General features: G+C 39.3%; 3 protein-coding genes across 6 annotated transcripts; 1 reads left to right on the top strand and 2 right to left on the bottom strand.

Annotated features, from left to right (window-relative positions):
• Window positions 1-277: 277 nt before the first annotated feature.
• myo19 (myosin XIX) lies at window positions 278-12878 on the top strand. 2 transcript variants are annotated; one of them, XM_008428101.3, is made up of 24 exons: window positions 279-568; window positions 2152-2299; window positions 2402-2550; window positions 2664-2777; window positions 2944-3076; window positions 3382-3451; window positions 3537-3639; window positions 3713-3809; window positions 3896-3972; window positions 4864-4954; window positions 5063-5228; window positions 6047-6120; window positions 6203-6324; window positions 6425-6538; window positions 7667-7843; window positions 7927-8064; window positions 8630-8737; window positions 8822-8892; window positions 8975-9048; window positions 10162-10304; window positions 10871-11000; window positions 11678-11763; window positions 11858-12181; window positions 12265-12878. In XM_008428101.3, the coding sequence occupies exons 1-24, from the start codon at window positions 509-511 to the stop codon at window positions 12376-12378; spliced, it is 2883 nt and encodes a 960-aa protein (XP_008426323.1). In that variant the 5' UTR covers window positions 279-508; the 3' UTR covers window positions 12379-12878. The 2 variants fall into 2 exon arrangements, with proteins under 2 accessions (XP_008426324.1, XP_008426323.1); XM_008428102.2 differs by lacking the exons at window positions 10871-11000; window positions 11678-11763; window positions 11858-12181; window positions 12265-12878 and adding an exon at window positions 9200-9235 and having other exon boundaries at window positions 278-568; window positions 10162-10278.
• znhit3 (zinc finger, HIT-type containing 3) lies at window positions 12012-16465 on the bottom strand. Of its 3 annotated transcripts, XM_081615174.1 has the most exons (6): window positions 15974-16465; window positions 15308-15339; window positions 15163-15228; window positions 14271-14351; window positions 14012-14170; window positions 12012-12100 (listed from the first exon to the last, which is right to left on the bottom strand). In XM_081615174.1, exons 1-6 carry the CDS (start codon window positions 16066-16068, stop codon window positions 12096-12098), a joined length of 438 nt encoding a protein of 145 aa, XP_081471300.1. In that variant the 5' UTR covers window positions 16069-16465; the 3' UTR covers window positions 12012-12095. The 3 variants fall into 3 exon arrangements, with proteins under 3 accessions (XP_081471300.1, XP_008426326.1, XP_008426325.1); XM_008428104.3 differs by lacking the exon at window positions 12012-12100 and having other exon boundaries at window positions 13847-14170; window positions 14271-14348; XM_008428103.3 differs by lacking the exon at window positions 12012-12100 and having other exon boundaries at window positions 13847-14170.
• A 126-nt stretch (window positions 16466-16591) lies between these two features.
• On the bottom strand, window positions 16592-17646 carry LOC103476176 (nuclear protein 2-like). The gene is made up of 2 exons (XM_017308429.2): window positions 17308-17646; window positions 16592-16894 (listed from the first exon to the last, which is right to left on the bottom strand). Exon 1 carries the CDS (start codon window positions 17574-17576, stop codon window positions 17346-17348), a length of 231 nt encoding a protein of 76 aa, XP_017163918.1. The 5' UTR covers window positions 17577-17646; the 3' UTR covers window positions 16592-16894; window positions 17308-17345.
• Window positions 17647-19789: the final 2143 nt, after the last annotated feature.

Genomic DNA, 19789 nt, shown 5'->3' on the forward strand with positions numbered 1-19789 from the left:
GCCAGAAATGTATAATAATACTAAAAGCAAATCGCAACCTACTTGTACATAGTAAATCCCGTGGAAGCAGTGTTCTACATGCAAGCGACAAGAGTCAACAAAATTATTAGTTTCATGTTTTTTGGAAAAAAAAGTCACGCTGTGGAAGTTTAAAAGGCCTTCGTTGGATGCTAAATTTAAAATACAGCTCCAAGCTGAACCCGTATTCAATTAGAGGGATTATATATTTATGAAGTTGTACAACGTTCAGTTTTGATTTTGCTTCAAACGAGCGGTCCGTGAATGGTCAGGAAGAGGGCGGGAATGACGTGTGGTTTGGGAGTCTGGTCTGGAAGGCAGAGGGACAACCAGCAGAAGTCGTCCTTGAGTTGTTGCTGACAGCAGAGGAATAACCGAAGTAACGTTTTATTTATCATAGAATAGCCACTCATTTGAATCAGAAATAAGGCCCAGAGGTTTTATTTTCTCGGTAGAGTTTCAGGCCAGATACAGAAAAAGTATCAAATAAATGAGTTCTTCCACCGACCGGCGGAACATTGCTGTGGGACCCAGGAATGGAGGGGCAGCGGTAAGTTGGGACCCGAACACAAGCTTTTCGCCGGGAGTTTATTTAGATCTTTTTCTTTCTATTTCTGAGTATATAAACTTATAATATGTTATGTTTAGCCTAAACAACAGAAATCCGCACCTTCTCTTGCGTATGAACGCCAGAATTACAGTCATAAAGTTGATCTGTTTTTATTTAATTGAAGGACGTGTGTACCTGTGACCGATCTGCGCCTGATTAATAATCTCCCACAGTGGACATAAATGTAGTGCTTTAGCTCTAGCTGTCAGTGTGTCACAGCAAATATAAAGTTACTTTTATTGTATTGTCCACACTTACTACTAATTTCTAATAGACATTTCAAACCTTAGTATACATCCTGTTATGTATGCTGTTAATTACAACCTGTGCTGTTCTGTTTCCTAAATAAATGACTCCATGGCTCTAAACTGGAGGTATTATGGGATGTAGGCTACCTACTAGAGGATTAAGTGTCTCTGAACACCTTGAACAGGTGGCAGTTTTCAGGAAGGGCAGCAGGTTCAGGTCATATGGCAGGCGTCCATTAGTGAGGGCAAATTGTTTGTGACAGAGTTAACCGATTGTAAATGCATTTTTTTTTATTCTAAAAAAAAAAATTTGAGGTTACAGAGTGTGCAAATGCAGTAATCACATTGCATTAGAGATTCATGAATCAATCATTCACACCTTGGATTAAGCAGCAATCAGCAGCTCCAATGCAGAAGAATGTAAGTTTTATTTTCCTGTTAATTAATTAAATTCATCTAAACTAAGCGCTGCCACCATGTTTAGACTATAAACACATCAGCATCCACCTGTACAGTATTTTATTTAATAATTTTTTTTACTTAAAAATCAAATAAAAGGTAGGATGTTAAATTGCCTCAAATGCTTTTTTGATCTCTAGAGTATTTTACGTCTGGTTCTAAAATTAGATCCCACTATTTTTGTATTGAAAATAGTTTCTTTCTAGTTATTTTGGATAAGTTTAGATTCATCCTGATGTAAAAAAAAACAAAAAAACTTCTCTCTTAGCATAAAGCTAACAACAGCAATGTTTTCTATACAGATTTCTGCAAGACAAAGATGATTAAAATCCAATTAATTGAATGTTTTAGTGTCATAAATAACTGATAAAAATTTGAAAAATTTGAAGGAACCCTGAATAATCCTTAAAGTCACGAAGATGTCACGAGTCGTCGTTTTATTTCTGCAGAGAGGTGTTTGTTTTTTAAATATGTCCCTCATGTTGTGGGAATAACAAGCATAATATGTACAAAACCACAGTCATCATGGGGTGCTGTGGTGACACAGGAGCAAAGCACAACCCACTTATTGAGGCCTTGGTTCTCGTGCCGGTGGTCGCGGGTTCAATTCCCGGCCTGGTGACATTTGCCACATGTCTTCCTCCTCTATCTCATTACCCTCTTTCCTGTTGAACTACTTTCAAATAAAGGCCACTAGAGCCAACAAAACCTTTTAAAAAAAAAAAAGAAGAAAAAAACCCCCACAATCTTCATCATCCATTTGGCTTCGACTGCATCAGTCCTTTTAGCAATTCCTCACCTAATCTTTCCACGCAGGTGAAGGGAGTCACCCAGAGAGTCCACTCACCTAACCAAAGCCGAAATGACCCTTTGGAGGAGGACGTCCAGGCATTTCTTATTGACGAAGACCAACTGCACACTTTTGATGACCTCACCAAGGTGAACCCCGTGACTCCAGCAACAGGTACCAAGTGCAAAATGTCCAAACGCTCCAGCAGAATTCAAAAAGTTTGTCCTCGTCACGTCTTTCCGTGTAACGCTTAACAAGCGTCGCGCTTTCTGCTAGTGCTGAAATGCCTGCAGGCCAGGTACAGATTGAAGGTGTTTTACACCCACGCCGGCTGCACCTTGGTGGCTCTCAACCCTTTCCAGCCCATTCCAGACCTTTACTCTGTGGACGTGATGAAGGAGTACCACTACGCCACTCAGCCTCAGGTATTCACGTCATCGCTGCCGAAGCTCCGTGCCGTCGTCGACCTGTTTGCACTTATTTAAATATGGGCTTTCCCAGCCCAGCTCAGCAGAAGAGGGGTTCTTTTCAATTGCAGGAGTTCAAACCTCATATCTTTATTGTGGCGGAGGAGGCTTACAGGAACGTTCAGGGTCAGTTGGAGCCAGTGAACCAGTCGCTGGTTGTTAGCGGTGAGAGTGGAGCCGGGAAGGTAAATTCACAAATAACGCTAATGCTATCGTGTCAAACAGATGTATGAAATATCAGCTTAGCTTTTTCCTTTTTGATTTTATTATGGGTCTGCAGAGTTCCCCTGCTGTTGCTCAGATTTTTTAAAAATATTTTTTTGAGTTGCTGTTGGTCTGTCAATGTTCTAGACATGGACGTCTCGCTGCCTGATGAAATACTACGCCACTGTGGCAGCCTCCGCCCAGGCCGTCAGCAGTCAGGACGCGGCGGAGAGGATCGAGAGGAGAGTGTTGGACTCCAATCCTCTGATGGAAGCTTTTGGTACGACAAAAAACTATATATATATATATATATATATATATATATACACATATACACTCCCCTTACAAAACTATTCATACGTTGCTCTTTCATAGCTCTAATTTTTTAAAAATGCTGTCACGCTCCCACCACAAACTTTAATGTATTTTATTGAGATGTTAAGCATAAATGCACTGCACACTTTTCAGAAAATATTAATAAATTAAAAACCCTGTTACAAATTTTCCACTCACTTCACAATAATTCACTAAAGTGAGATTTACTGGTGTGACGCCGAGTCGTTCATCAGCGGCCTCTGTCTCCAGGCAACGCTTGCACGCTGCGCAACAGCAACAGCAGCCGCTTTGGAAAGTACATCCAGCTGCAGCTGGACAGGTACCAGTTGGCACCTTCCACTTTTCATGACCTCACATCCTGTCAGCGGGTTTAGCTCACGCTGTCCGACTCAACTCACACCCAGGGCTCAGCTGCTGGTCGGCGCTTCGGTGCAGACGTACTTGTTGGAGAAGACCAGGGTGGCCTGTCAGCCAGCCAATGAGAGGAACTTCCACATCTTCTACCAGGTGAGTCCCTGACACCTGATGCCTGTGTGGTTTATTTATTTATTTATTTTTACCTATATTGCTGTTTTTATAGATGATGAAAGGAGCCACAGATGAGCAGAGAACAGACTGGATGATGCCACAGGATCAGGGTTTTGTGTGGCTGCCGAATTGTGAGAAACAAATTGAGGGTAGGTGTTTATTTTTACGTCTATCGAGACCTCCTAATAACGTCTGTACAAATAACTTATTTTTTCTTTTCTTTTTTTGTTTACAGAGGACGGTTTTCTTGAAACCGTTGAGGCGATGGTTCACCTCGGAATTGATGCTGAAAGGCAAAGACAGATATTTAGGGTAAGAGTAACGCCATCTTTTAATTAATCATTTGAATAAGATGCAATGTCAAGTAACTTGTCTTCATAGGAGCTACTTTAGCTGCACATTAATTAGTGATGCACCAATAAATTAGCCCCAATTTCCTTAACTTTGGGAGACCGGTGATTGAAACTGATGTTATCCACTGATTCTGTCTAACTCCACAAAGGTTTGAAAATCACCCACTGTTCTCCTTTTGGTCTAATGCACAAGTGTCCAAAGAGTGACTCTTCACTGATTTTGTACGGACTGCAATTTAATAATAACACAAAATTAGCCCCCAGCACAGGTGGTTGATGCAGATGGAAACTTTTTTTTTATTTTTAATTGTGGCAGAAAGATTGCAGATAATTTAAGATCTTATTTAAAAAACAAAGTATTCATATTTAAATAGCCATATTTTTTTGCATTCTTGTGCATGGACCAAATCTATCCAGTTCCAAAGACAGAGTGAGCTAAATCCAGCTTTTTTTAACTGACTACATTTTTACTATATCTCCAATAAAACCCTTGATAAATATTTATTGTAATAAGGCAAATCTACTAAACTCTTCTGAAGTTTCGACTCAGTTGTTTATACATCACCTTTCATTAAAAAACAAATCTTATTCTTAGTAAAAACAAAACGTTTTTACTAAGAATATTAAATTTTTTGGCCCTCAGGGTGCTTTCATTTGAAAATTTTGGCCGATGTGACAAAATGTTTGGCCACCGCTGGTTCATGGACCACTCACCAGGCTCATGCAGCTGATAACCATCCCACTAACTTAGTGACTTTGACACTATATGTAGCAACTTTTCAGACTAAAAAAATCTGAATCTGCAGGTTCACACGTAATAATAATATTGAATAATGTTTTTTCATCACAGATTTTAGCAGGGATTCTGCAGTTGGGGAATGTGAGTTTCTGCTCTTCAACAAATGAATCCCAACCCTGCGACCTTGACCAACACTCTGAAGGTAGCTTTGATTCCACAGGTTGAATCGTACAAATGCTCAACAAAAAGCTACAAATTTGGAAAGCTAAAACTAGCTAGTGGTTGATCATCATGAAGCACGTCGTTCTAGACTTCTTGCAGAGAGCCGGCGAGCTGCTGGGCGTCCCAGCGGAGGAGCTCTGTAGATGTCTGAGAGTGAGGACGCTGAAGGCGGGGAAGCAAAACGTTCTGAAGCCCTGTTCCCGAGCAGAGTGCGGAGTGAGGCGGGACTGCCTGGCCAAGGTCGTCTACGGCCAGTAAGAGCTGCAAGTTAATCATTAAGTAGCTCAGCAAAGTATTCATTGAAATTAGTCACCTTAGCATTTTAGGGCAGCATAAAGTAGGACGTAACTGTGAAGTGGATGATGTCAGACTGGATGCTGAGAGTCTGTGAGGAGAAATTTAAAGGGGCAGTATTATGTAGAATCAACTTTTTTGAGCTTTACATCATGTTATAATGTTATTCCTTCATCAAAAACACACTTGGAGTGTTGCTTTTATTGGTTGAGAAATCCTTTTATCTCCCGTGGCAACCATTCAGCTATACAAAATGCCTGTGTAGATCTTCAAGGCACAGCTGCAGTTTTCAGGTGACCTAACTTCTTCCCTTTCTCGCGGTTCCCCTCACTCAGCTCCTTCAGACTAGCCAGCAGCAATTAGCAAACACCTTGTGGAACAGCGCATCTGCTGGTCTAATTGTAGAAGCTACTTCTTCAGTGCAATGCCGGTAAAATCGTTGTTAAAGGGTTAATAGAGGAACCATGTTGTGATCACTTCCTGAAGGCGGAGTTTCAGAAAGAGCAGGAGTTTCTTAAAGTGACAGAGGCCCAATTTCAGGGTGTTAAATTCTGAACACGAGTACATACTATCACACTTTTTAGATTATTGTGCGAAAAAAAAAAAGTTCCACTTAAAAAGTAAGTATTGTTGTACCACATAAAGTCCCAGTAAAACACTCTAAACTTAGTGGTTGTAAGTTGACGAAACGTAAAATGGTAGAAGTGTTATGGCTAAATTCTCATCCCCATTTTAACATATCTAATGCTATGTTCAACGTTTTCCTTTTCCCCACCAGATTATTTGAGTGGTTAGTGACGTTCATCAACAGCTGCATATGCGCCGACCAGTCCAAATGGCGCAACTTCATAGGTAAAGCTCTATTCCCTCCGTCGGAGTGGGAATGACCCCCAGCTCCTCCACACCAGCTCTGACATTCGTCTGTAATCCGCAGGCGTGCTGGACGTGTACGGCTTCGAGTGTTTTCAGATCAACAACTTGGAGCAGCTGTGCATCAACTACGCCAATGAGAAACTGCAGCAGCACTTTGTGGCCCATTACCTCCGAGCTCAGCAGGTAAAGACGTTCGGTTTTTTTTTTCGATCTGTCAGCAGAGATGCATTTGGACGTACGTCTTGGTATTTAAACATAAGTGCTATTTGTTGCCTTTCCTCAGGAAGAGTACGTGTCAGAAGGCTTGGAGTGGTCCTTCGTTAAATACCAAGACAACCAGAGTTGTCTCGACCTTTTAGAGGGAAGCCCCATCAGTGTGTTTTCTCTTCTTAATGAGGTACATTTTTAATTACTTTTACTCTACAGAGACTTTCATTGTTTTTAATAAGAGATGCACCAGTCAATTGATCAGATATCAGAAATGTCCAACTCATTTAATCACTAGATAAAATCTTGAAAAATTGGGATGTTCTTCCCAATTCATTAGTTCATTCTGAACGGAGTATTGCCTCCATCATTCAGTTCCTCCAGAATGTTGCCATGTTTTTTTTTGTGATCGTTTCACAAAATAACGTTGCAGGAGAGATTGGTTAATTTTTAACCGATGCAGCTTAATTTTTAAGCTTTGTCTTTGCAATTGCATGATCTTACAAAAAAATTGACATTGCTGCGCACAACCTTCCCGAAAAAGATTTTAACACAGTTAATATTTATAGTGCAAATAACATTTTTAAGTACTTTCAGGAAATAATACAATACAAATAAAGTCATGCCCTTTCCTGGTTATTCAAGTTAACATGGACTGTATGCAGAATAGAAGCAAATCGTACAGAGCATCGCAAAATGATTTTTGCAAAAAACAAAACAAAAAAAAAACATGCGTTCATCTTGCTTGTTTGGCCGTGAAACAGGAGGTTAAATTAGAAGAGGACTAAAGTTGGTCAAAATTCAGCTGAGTTTCTGACTGATCCGAAAAGAAGGAAATACAGAAAACATTCAGGTGATTAGTCAGATTTACGAAGAAGTTGCGATTACTTTTGAAAACAGCAAATCCACGCAAAATTTGCGTATAATGAATGAATAGTTGTGATCACAACATCGCATCTTCCTGGAGAATCTGAATTTTGAGACTGTAAATGCGTCAACTAAGAACATGCAGTTCAATCCTCTGAATAAAAGTCATATAAAGCGTTAAGAACTTTTGTTTTGATTAGTAAATGGTACTTTCTTTCATTTTTGTTGAAAGTACCTTGACTAAAGAACCTACAACATGCATATTTTCTCTCTTATATGATGTAGACCTTTGAAAAAAATCTAAATATCCAAGTTTTACAACAAATCGGTTTTGACCAGGAAAAGACTGATCAGTGCATCTCGAGTTTTCACATCCACATTCTTGAAAGCAACGCTGCAGCCGACTGAACGTCAGGACGAATGCCCTGTTGGTTTCTGTCTCGTCCTGAAGGAGAGTCGTCTGAACCGAGCCTCGGACTCGACAGCGCTGAGGGGTCGCCTGGAGAAGGAGCTGGGCGGCAACGACAACATCTGCTGGGACAAGTTCAGCAAGGTGCCACACTTCACCGTGGCCCATTACGCGGGCAAAGTCAGCTACCAGTTAGAAGGCATGGTGGATAAAAACAAGGTAAGGGGCCGTCTGTTAGCTCTCATTCAGACAGAGGGACCAAACCTCCATCTGGTCGCGTTCACAAAGGTTTTCTCTCTCAGGACCCGGTGCCACCAGAGCTCATTGGCCTGCTTCAGAAATCAGACAGTCTCCTTCTTCATGAGATCTTCTCTGACAAGGAAACTGAGATTCCTAATAGCAAAGGGCTCAGCAGAGTCACGGTGATCTCCAAGTTTAAGGTGAAACGGCGAAACATGCTTGCTGTGGGTTGTGTTGTTTCTCCTGGAAAGGTTTAGCCATGGTCCCAATGTGTGTGTGTGTGTGTGTGTGTGTGTGTGTGTGTGTGCGTGTGTGTGTGTGTGTGTGTGTTAGCACACTGCATCTCAGCATGGTACTCTGGTAGCAATCAGGGCTGAAACAATTAGTCAGATTAATTGTGATTGCAGGAAATAATCATCAGCTAATTCAGTAATTGATTAATCGTTCAATCAATTACTGATTTTATTTATGTAAAACAACCTCAGCTGACCAAAGTGCTTCACAATAATTACAACATCACAGATAAGCTACATAAGATAAGACATAAAATTAAGTTTGATTAAGAAATATATTTATATATATATACATATATATATATATATATGATAAAATTGTCAGTAATGCCAACAGAATAAAGAGTATATAGATTTGCAATTTTCTTTTTTAGAAAAGAAAGTGAGAAAAAAATTAGTAAAACTTAATCTGGTATAAAAATAATGTAGATTAGAGATGAAAAGATGCTAAAATGATGTGATTTGCACGTAGAACTCGCTGGAGAACCTGATGAAGCTCCTCCTCACCACGGCTCCTCACTACACCCGCTGCATCAAACCCAACTCCGACTGCCGGCCGCTCACCTTTAAGAACGGAGAGGTAATAAAGATCGGCTCACACGTCTGCGTCGTCTCATGGCCGCCCACGTTCACCAAGCTGACATGTCTGATGCTTCTCCGCCAGGTTATTTTGCAGCTGGAGGCTTGCGGGATCGTGGAGACCATTCACATCAGCGCTGCAGGCTTTCCAATAAGGTGCAGCTTTCCTCCTCACACTCTAATAGTGCGGTATTTTTTCTAAGCTTTAGGGGGATTTAATTTAATTTTTGTTGCACAGAATCCCTTTGAAAAGCTTCGTCCAGCGTTATGGACCGATCGGGAAATGTTCAGCATCAAGTCGCCTGGATGCTGGTGAGTTTATATTGCTATTGAATCGGTTCTAGTCGATCGGGGAGGTCCAATGATTTTATTTTCTCTACCTGGATCTGCAGGTTTACTCTCCTTGCCTTTCATTTGTCTTCTCAGTAAAATCACTTCTCTACTTTTCTTTGGGACTTTTCAGTTTGAAAGACTTTTTAGCATCTTCTGAACTTTACAGGTAAACGCCATCTCTGCTCGCCTCACCACTCTGTCTTTGCGTTTGGGTTGTAAAGTTTTATTCACTGTGAAGCATTTGTTTTCCTCTAATGTTCACGCAGCATCAGCTTATTTCTGTGCTTCACATCTAAGCCTGTCGCAATAAGCAGCGAGTCAATTAATCGCATGATAAATCGAAACAAGCTCAATAATTTCCATTCTCCTGATTCATATTTTTATTAGCCACAAATGTTTTATTGTTTTTGTTTGTATTTTATTTTGGATATTTCGTTTGTTGACATTACTCACTCACCTTCAGGGCTGAAATGATTTTTCTGATTAGTGGTGACGAATCGATTATTGAAATAATTGTCAACTAATTTAGTGATCGATCGTTAACTGGAGTTTTTTTTTTTTTTTTGCTATAAATTTGCTCTAAATTATCAAGCCTTCAACGAGGAGTGCTGTGTTGTTGCACTTTAGGAAGTAAATTTTTTATTTATTTAAAAAAGCAATGAAAAAATTATTTGTTTTAAAATGTGATTTTTTTTTTTCTTTTTTATCCTTCTTCCTGTCCTTCTGGTCCTATCTCTCTCTTCACTGACCCATCTCACTAAACTGGAGTCATTAATGCTGAGCACCATATATATTCTACTTTGATATTAAATTTTAAAAAAAGGTATTTCTAATAAGATTAAGTGGTTAAATGAAAAATCTGAAGAATGTGCCAATTTTTTTTTGTCTGATTAAACATCAAACTAATTGATGGGAATAATCAATTACTAAAATAACCGTTAATTGCATCTCTAAATCGCCTCTAATGAAGCCACAGCTCTTTGAAGCACTTTAATGTTTTCCACTAGCTCTCAACATTCCTCACACTGACTCAGATTCTGTTGGGTTGTTGGGCTGATTTAGTCTTTACTCCTCCTCATTCCTGTGTTTCAGATCTTGACGCCAAAGGCGCCAACGTTCTTCCGCAGCAGGTGGAGCAGCTCCTCCGGGTGGCGCTCCAGCATAATGCGTCGCGTGACGAACGCAGGTTGTTGGTGCACTGCGGGAAGACGAAGGTCTTCCTCACCCAGCCAATGGTCAGTAACCACAGTGGTGTGCAAAAGTATTTATTTTATCTATTTTATTGGGATTTTAGGCAACAGACCAACAAAACGTTGTGCATAATACGTGGTTTTCTAATCTTTTTACGAAGAAAAGCCTGAAGTGCATTTATGCTGCGACTCGTAAATGAAATCTTTTTCTTTTTTGCTGAATGCCCTACAACAACTTCTTATATCTTTCTTCTTGTTGCTCTTTCATTTCATTAAGGCCAGATATATAACTTTATTAGAAATGTCTTTGGGCTTATTGCAAATGCAACGGACACAAAGAGGAAACAGAAAGAGAAAAATTGAAGTTAGATGGGTCAGTGAGGGAGGTAGGACCAGAAGGTAGGAAGAAGGATAAAAAAAACACCCTGGAAGTCTGTTTCTACACCTGCAAAAAGAGAGAGAGAAAAAGAGAACCGAGAAACCACAGAGACAGACAACATATGCATAAACTGTACTTCTACTGTAATATTAGAAATACTGCACTATTTCTAAAATTGTCGTGGTTAAATGAAAAAAAAAGAGAAATGCAGAATGTGCCAAACTCTTCTCAGCTCGATCTGCTGGAGGATCGCCGAGGGAAGGTCCTGTCTCGGTGCGCCTTCACCATTCAGTGCTGCTGGCTGCGACACCAGCGGCGCCGACGCCTCGCCTGCCAGCAGTCTGCCACGTTAATCCAAGCAGGTAAACTGGTTGCCGCTCTGGACAGGTGAAGCTGGCAGGAATTAGGCAGAGCCGCCTGGCCTCGATTCCACTGAGTGCTGACTCTGACCCAGTGAGTCGGGAGCACACGGTGTCGGCACACGGAGGTCCAGACAGCTTGTCCTCTTAGAACCAGGACAAGCCACATGCAGTCTTACTCTCTGAGGTTCTTTCGGTGCAAGTCTGAGAACGTGTAGCATTTCCGTGATTTCATGAATCTCAACTAGGGCTGAAACGATTATTTGGCTTAATCGATTATTGAAATAATTGTCACCAACTTAGTAATTGATTACTTGTTAACTGGAGTCCATTTGCTGAGAGAATAACACACTCAGAACAGTAATTGAGCCAAAACTGTCCAAAAAATACATGCATTTACATTTAAGATGCAAAAAATACTTAAAATAAATAAGTTTTACCCAGAATCCCACAAGAAGTATAGTTCATCTGGTTCAAAGTCTGTAAAAAACAAAAAATACTATTAAACAAATTTTGCTACCTAATTATTAATCAGTTAATCCAAAAAATTCATAATATTATGAGAATAATGTTGTAATAAATTCAATTTCATTCTCATAAAACTAAATCTGTATTCTCATATTATTTCAACTTTATTCTCATAATATTGTGATTTCATTCTTGTCTTTTTGACTGTGCAGCTGTGAGGTCCTGGCTGGTCCAGAAGCGGATCCGGAGGTGGAACGGAGCAGCTTCAGTGATCCAAAACACCTGGAGGAAATGGAGGGTGAGACCGAGCGCCACCATTCGTGCTTTTTTTTTATTTATTTTTTTTTACCTTGGACACGGGACGTAACTTTACGGTGTAAATACTCGGGCAGGCTTTGTTGAAGTCCTTGGCTGAAGCGGAGCTTGACGACGCGGAGGACCTCTCGGCGGACGACAGCCCGGCGCTGAGCGCTGTGGTCAGGGAGCGGGGCTCCGTGCAGCTCTCGAGCTGCCAGGAGCCCGTCCCGGTGCGCGGCTGGCCCATGGGCCTGGCTCTGGCCTCGGCGCCCTCCATCACCGTCTCCCTGACGGCCACGGGCTTCCAGAAAATGATTTCCGTGATGACCTCCCTCAATCTGCCGTCCAGGAGAGGAGAGTACAAGGTGGAGACCAACCAGTACAAGCAGGGGCTCGCCTCCATTCGGGCTCGGCCCAGGGTGAGGACACGGTTCCTTCTATGCAAATGGATTTCAGCATGATTCTTAAAAATTTTTTTGTTTTGTTTTGCTTCTCCCGACAGGGATCTGTGAAGCTGCACTATCAGCGCTCGCCCCTTCTGTACGCCGACATGCAGCCGGACCTGAAGTGCGACGTGACGGGGTTCAACGAGATCCTGCTGGAGAAGACTTTATAGCAACTTCACTTGAACCGGTTTAGTTAATCTCACAAAAAGAAAACTATTTTATGCTCCTTTGCATCTATTGTTGAACACTAAATCAAACGGGGTTTTGTTTGCCAAAATGCCCATATTTGTAAAGGTTTGCGTGTACAGGTAAGTGGTCCAGAAGGATAATGCAGCACCAAATCGCAAAAATCTTCTATACATTTAAGATTGTTTTTGTACCAATAGTTATATGTGTGATTCATATCTGAAATATGTAAACTATGATTATTTTAATTGTAGCATTTCTTGACAAAACCGCAAAGAAATCTGGTTGCAGTTCCTAAAATGTACTGAAGATGGCACAATTTCTGCACCTTAGAGAGCCAAAGCGCTGCTGCCTGCATGAGATTATGTCTGAGCCCATTAGGCCTTACTGAGTGCCTTTTGGAAAAGCTACATTTGATTCATGTAAGAAATTATATTCCAAAACAATAAGCAGCCATGTTGGGAATAAAACGTTTGGAATTTTTTTTATTTGTGTTTCAAATTAAAGCACATTAACAGATGATTTACAAGGAGACACTTGCATGAAATTAACTTGGACCAAACTCTTTTTTTGTACTTTGTACGTTTGTGTGCATGTGAGAGCTTAATTCGTCTGACAGTGTAGCTGTTAGGCATTATGAAATTTAGTTTTAATAAAAATAAGTGCAATATGTTTATATGCTTAACCTCCGGAATGTTTTCCATTACATAACATCGACAGCTTTGGCTCAGAAAACAGGGACTTGTTTAGTGCAGTTTGTCACATTAAAACCACAAACTTCTATGAGTTTTAATGTAATAGACCAACACAAAATGACATTCTGGAAAGGTTTTGCATTTATATTCACCGTGAAACAGTACTGTGTAAACTTTTTTCACATCTTTACCTTACCTTTTATATGCATCATTATCAACCAAATTCAATATTATCCAGCATATAGTGCTGGTCTGTCTTAGAAAATCTCCATGAAATACATAGAACTTTGTGGCTTAATGCAGAAAAGTTATATTCTTCCGATTCACTAAACGCATGAAATAGATCAACTTGATTTGCCATTTGTGGTAATGTTGCTGCTCTTAGAAACAAAGTCTTTATATACAGGATTTACTGCCTGTAAATGTAAGACAATATACCAAAGAGGTTTTTTTTTATGCATTTCTGTCTGGTAAAGGTAGCTGGTCTGTAATTAACTTTCCAGTTTTTAGCCTGCATAAAGCACTCATGAACAGCTTTGACTCCGAATATGTAAAAATGTTGCTTTTCGTTTCATTCAGATGCAGATTCATGAAAATGTCATAATTTAGCCCAGTCAGCTGTTTGTCAGGTACAAAGGGATCTATGTATGGAAACTTGAATCACACAGAGTCACAGTTTAATGGTGATTTGTAAAAAATATTTTATATAACTGTTAAATGTCAATAAATTACTTGCGCATATGTGTTTAATCAATAATCTATTAAAACTCGAGCCTTTATTTGAACATTATTTACATACAGCGTCATTAGAGGTAAATGTTGCTACACAGCGTGTTTGGTATTGTACGAAGAAATATCAAAAACTAGCCGCACATGTAATTTTTTATAAATCAGTCATTTGAAGATGATGTGTTGCCTTCACCTTCAACAACTTTTAAACACCGATCTGCAAACTCAACAAACAGAGGTTCCTGCATGGCGGCCTTCATGGCGGACGCTTTGCTCTCTGCGTCGTCAACGGAGCGCAGCAACTGCCTCAGGTGGGGGTTGCAGAGAAGATCTCTGAGCTCTGTTGACTGACCTGAAGGAAAGCAACACGGTCGAAATAAAAACGCTGACATATTACCATCCGTCTAAGCCGTGTTTTAAGTTTACAGAGAAACGTAAAACTGGATTAATACCCAACAACTGGAGCCTCTGCGGTGGCACTTTGTCGATGACGTCGTCCTCATGCAGGAGATCGTCCAAACTCAAAGGCTCTGCTGAGAATTTAAAGGAACAAACATAAAACATATATAAATTTGACATTATTATCTGGTGCAAAAAATATATATATATCGTTATTCTGGAAGAATGTTCAGTTTGTAGGCATTGAGAACCGTGCCTTAAAAGATACATTGTTGTGTTCTATACTTTTCCTTGACAAAAGTATAGAAGAAAATTCTGGAATCACAATGTAATTTCTAAGCTATCAATGCCTGAAAATAAATAAAGCGGCTGTTTAAATTACCTTTATACTTAAAAACACAATATCTAATCTTTAGGAGTTCTGGCAAAAGTTGTTGGAGCCTCTGAAGGAGTCGAGACGGAAAACTGAAAGTAATATGGTTTAAAAGTAGAAAACAAACACCAAAAGGTTAAGAGACATCGGAAGAAAAGTGCACTAAATCTATTCTTTAGTAAAGACAAATAAGTTTAATGAAAGGGTCAGCAGTATGGATCCAATTCAGCTAAAAATTTATGGTGCAAGTTTAAAAAGAAAAAATGCTGGCTCCATCCTGCAAAACAGCTGCAGCTGCTGTAAGATAAATCAAACATGAATGGTGGAAAATGTGTTTTCATTAGTGAGAAAGAATGAAGGCGACTACATCTCCCTCTCTCAAAAGGAAGAAAATTAATCTCTTTGGAAATATATTAAGAAAGTAGAAGTGGATGAAAATGTTAATGTAGCACATTTGTTATGATTAAGTGTAAAACTATTTTCCAAAATAGTTTTTTTTTTTTTACAGTAAAACAAATGCTTAATAAGCATGTCAGAGAATAAGAACAATATCAGCGCTTTGGAATTATTACCAGATCCAGCAGCATCTTTAGATTCAGGATTTGACGAAGCAGGCTTCTCAACCGGAAGGCAGGAATCTATGAATACAAGATAACTGTCAATATCAGATGTAAATACACGTCTGAATAAAAACTTACAGGATTTAGGCTTCCGTACCTTTGTGTTTCTTGTAACAGCCAAGCGAACAACTGCAAAGATTACAAGACAAAAAGGAAACAATTCAATTAAATTCAATCGAAACTTTAACAAAGACACAGTATCCTGGTCCAAAGGGAAAGAGGGAGAAAAATAAACTTAATGAGATATCTGATACATTTTATTACAAATTATTCCTGAACTTGTAATTATGAACGAATATTAAAAGAATAAAAATAGACATGGCCCATTCACACTTCATTTTCTAGTTCAATGGCCAGTAGGTGGACTAACTGTAACTAAGTTTGACCCAAACCGGCTCCTGTACCATGTGTTGGAAGTTTTTATGTTCTTTTTTTAATGTATTATAACGATGATACATTAAATATTGGGGAAAATAACTGAAACAACGGCGACATAATATGTCAACACCGACAGGTTTAATTATCTACATGCTTTAAGTCACAAACTGCTTAGGTTTAGCCTTGTTTTTATCCACAGTATTCTTACATATGTCCCTCTATTTTCATTTTACAGAAAAATATAAAGCTGTGTTAAAAGAAACACGCGAACATTTATAAACTCAGATTATAATAACAAACGATGTTTAAGTATTTTTACTTATGCTAACAAAATCAGCTAACACGTGATAAGCTATCCCGCAAGCATGTAGACGCGTTTACTTACTATCGTATTTTGCAGCTTGGACATCTGTATTTTGGAGTCTGTTCGCTGCACACACTGCATATCTGCATTTTTACGGCAGGTACAGAGCTAAACATGCAACAAAAAATACTAGTTTTATTGCTTTTAATTGACAAGGGTAACAGATAAGTAGTAGTTCCGGTTGAAAGGATTGTCCTTCACAATAAAAGCATTAGCTTCCGTTGGGGGAAAAAAAATTGTGATTTTAAGTGTTACTGAATCTCTGACTTATTTTTATAACATTGGAACTTCTTATTATTCATATTTAGACCTTTTGTCTCATTTTAATCACTGAGTGTTAACGCCAGAGACAGTCAAGAGCTGTAAGAAGAAATTATTTCTCAATTACCGTTGGAATCATGCCAATAACTAAATTTTGTTCACTAATGACTGTATTCAGTATAGTGCTGGATTTAATTTTTATCCATGCAATCAATGCTGATTAAACATTCCATTATTTTGTTGCACATTTATTCATTCAATTATGTTTTACTTTTAATTAAGACAATACTTCAAAATTCACGTTCACAGAAGCCTTTTTACATTACCTTCAAAGGAAAAAAAAAAAAGGAACATAAAATAAACCAACCAGAAAAAAAGTTTAAAATTAAGACATTTTTATTTAATTAAAATACAGTGTTAACACCGTCGTTACCCTCGGACCCGGCCATATTTATACAGCAAAGTTAATCAAGCACACACAACTGACCTATATAGCTCAACACTAAATGTTGTTGCACAGCTGTAACATGAGAGGGGTGGCTCCTGTTACAGGGCAGGTTAGGAACGGAGCGCTGTCTCGTGACTGATGAATGGCTATGCCCTCAATGTCACAGCCTCCATTTGCTGGATCAGGAAAGGCAGAGACTCGTGGCCATGGTCAACATGAGAAATCCAACTGGTCTGCAGGAAAACAGTGATAAACAAATGTTTGAATTAGACGTCTAACTCGGAGTCTGCAAGGGCAATAGTCAGACTTCATGCATAATAAAACACGACGTTTTTAAATGTCAAGCTGTTTAGTTGCCTGATTGTATACATCTGCAGATGTTTCACATTTAACATGTAAGGACTATATTTAACCAATAAGCCTCGTCATAAAATAGCCGCGTCGACATAATAGCAAATGTTCAAATCTATAGTGGCATAATGTGATTAAATAAGGCCAGCTGCGTTCTGCCAGAGATCAGCTCAGACATGCGGCCTGTGCACTGCAGCTTGACTAGTCAGCAAAATATCTGCATGGGAAAAAAACAACAACACATCGCTTCCCTATTTAGATCGCTAGAAGGGATCATTTCTACTATGATTCTCACCTATAAGCATCCAGAAAAAAAAAAAAAAACAAAAGGCATCACGAGGACGCGCTCTTGGTTCTTCTGCGCTTCATTTGGCTGTTGTGATATTTTTCAGCGATCTTCCTCTCGTGTCCAGCGGGGCAATGGCGGTTAGTGTTCAGCTCGATCTCCCTCTTGGTTCTGCCCTTGCCGCCGGCGTGGCAGGAGTATTCGTGCAGGTTGTAGTAGTCGTACTGATCGTAGTAGGCCTCCTCGAAAGAAGCCAGTCTTTCCATATCTGTCGCCATTTGGAGACGCGGAGTAGCGGCTGTTTATCCCTGCAGTCGGGTCTGGGAGCAAGTAAACAGATGATGTCACTCTTTGTTTATATTCGCAAAGTCACGTGATAGCGCCACCTTCTCTTGGGTAGTTATTATTATGCTATTATTACTGGTGTGTGCTAATGTGAAATCGGATTTTTTAAAAATTTATTTATTGAATTAGTTAAAAAACAGACTTAAAACAACATGTGCAGCTGTTAAATGTTGAGAGCTACAACTGCACCTAACTCATTACAAAAAGTAGTAATACGTGTTTCACAGTTTATTAAATTAAAAATTCAATGTGTTTTATTAGCAGTTATAAACTAACCTAACTGTGATTTTATTCACAAGTAAAATGAGAAAAGTGTAGTCCATCATTAGTAGTGTTTTACATCTCCTACAGTTTTGCAACTCTAAGGACTTTTTCTTTGCTGAAAGCACATCATGTTGAACGTAGAGTGTTTGTGAACATCAAACTTCAAGTCTTACAGTTTTTACATTTTGACTGGCACATTTTTTTCTCATATTAAAATGTTTTGATCTGGTTTATTTCATCATTGGACCTCTGACTGTATGCTTAGTGCCGCTGTTGTGCTCCTCGTCCGTTCACATCAATTTTTTCCAGTACTGAAGAAAAGGAGAATTGTTATTTCTTCATTAGGGAGAGATAATGTTTTATTATCAATACCTGCTCCTCTTCCTCTACAACTTTCTCTTTGACTAGTGATCTACCGTATGTTTTTAAATTTACCCGAGATTAACTGAAACTCACCTGGACTCTTTTTACTAATTGGCCCTCACCTGTAGCCAGTTTAGGGGTATCCGAGTAAAGAAGGATGAATACAAATTCACAGCACACTTTTATCATTTACATTTATAAAACTGTTACCTTTCCACTTCTCAAATGTTCACTATTTGTGTTGGTTTGTCACATAAAATCCTAATGAAATACATTTAAGTTCAGTTGGTGAAGCAGTCCATAAACATGACTGAAACACAAACTTGCTTTGAGGTGCAACATAAGCTGTCATGGTAAAAAGAAATACGCTAACGGCTCTGTCTTGGACTTTCCTAATTTTCTTTGGAATATCTTTTCTACATAGTCATTAGTATTTTATGACTGTATTTATCATAAAATACTGCATCCTTTTTTTCCTTTCTAAGTTTGTTCATGCTGCATTTTTCTTCCTTCTAAAAGGAAGTCATTCCTCCTCATGTACTCAGGATGGTGGAAACAGCAAGAAGAATTGTTAGTTATCACATAAACATCGAGTTACTTACTTAATTATGTTTTATTTAATTGGATTCCTTGAACTTTTTAGAACTTGCTTCGGATCTCCTTAAATTGTAACAATTTGTTTTGAAATAAATGTTCAATTCTGCCGAAACGGTTCGTTGTGAAGGGACTTTAGTTGTGCAGTAGCACCATAGCTGAATTGAAACTCTCGGCTTATTCCCATCTGTATTTTCCTTACATTTCACAGCAGCCACCATCATTTGCATGATTAAGCAGGCAGGAAGGCGGTATAATGAGAAGCAGACAAAAGAATGTAAAGAGGAAATTCACAACACAAGGTGATTTTAAGGTAGAGGAAACAACGAGAAGGAAGTAACACTCATAAATAAAACCATCCATCCATTTTCTAACACCGTTGTCCCTAGTGGGGCCAGGAGGTGCTGGTGTCTATCTCCAGCGAACGTTTCAGGGGAGAGGCGGGGTAAACCCTGGACAGATCGCCAGTCTGTCGCAGGGCAACACAGAGACAGACAGGACAAACAACCATGCACAAACTCCAGTTCTCAAGGTCTGCTGTGCTACAGTTTTAGATGTGCCACAGGTACAAAAGACTGGAATGAAATGGCTTAATTACCTCCTTCTTGTGTGGAGGCCTGCTAACGACCTAATTATTCTATTCAGGTGTGGTGCAGCAGAGGCATATCTAAAAGCTGCAGGGCAGTGGCCCTCCAGGACTGGAGTTTGACAACTATGATTTAGAACGACCAATTAATTAATTATTACAGTCATGTTTTTGGACTGTGGGAGGAAGCTGGAGTGCTGCAAGGCAACAGTGCTACCAACTTCACCACTGTGCAGCACCACAGCTAAAACAAAGTATAAGTATTTGATTAAAATACTTTGTAACTAAATAAATGAATGAATTGTGAAATTTATCATGAAGAGAGACAAACAATTTTGA

This window comes from Poecilia reticulata, chromosome 14 (genome assembly GCF_904066995.2).
Source record: "Poecilia reticulata chromosome 14, P_reticulata-male-v2, whole genome shotgun sequence".
Classification (NCBI taxonomy): Eukaryota; Metazoa; Chordata; class Actinopteri; order Cyprinodontiformes; family Poeciliidae; genus Poecilia; species Poecilia reticulata.

Bases quoted from the DNA above. Each gene is read 5' to 3' on its own strand.
- znhit3 (XM_008428103.3), bottom strand. From the start codon at position 16,068: ATGTTTAGCTCTGTACCTGCCGTAAAAATGCAGATATGCAGTGTGTGC. The intron at 14,352-15,162 runs GTAATAATTCCA...TTAAATTCTCAG, and splicing joins TAAAGATGCTGCTGGATCTG to CAGAGCCTTTGAGTTTGGAC. The intron at 14,171-14,270 runs GTATTAATCCAG...GCTTTCCTTCAG, and splicing joins GCAGAGGCTCCAGTTGTTGG to GTCAGTCAACAGAGCTCAGA.
- myo19 (XM_008428101.3), top strand. From the start codon at position 509: ATGAGTTCTTCCACCGACCGGCGGAACATTGCTGTGGGACCCAGGAAT. The intron at 3,077-3,381 runs GTACGACAAAAA...CTCTGTCTCCAG, and splicing joins TCCTCTGATGGAAGCTTTTG to GCAACGCTTGCACGCTGCGC. The intron at 12,182-12,264 runs GTGAGGACACGG...TTCTCCCGACAG, and splicing joins CCATTCGGGCTCGGCCCAGG to GGATCTGTGAAGCTGCACTA.
- LOC103476176 (XM_017308429.2), bottom strand. From the start codon at position 17,576: ATGGCGACAGATATGGAAAGACTGGCTTCTTTCGAGGAGGCCTACTAC.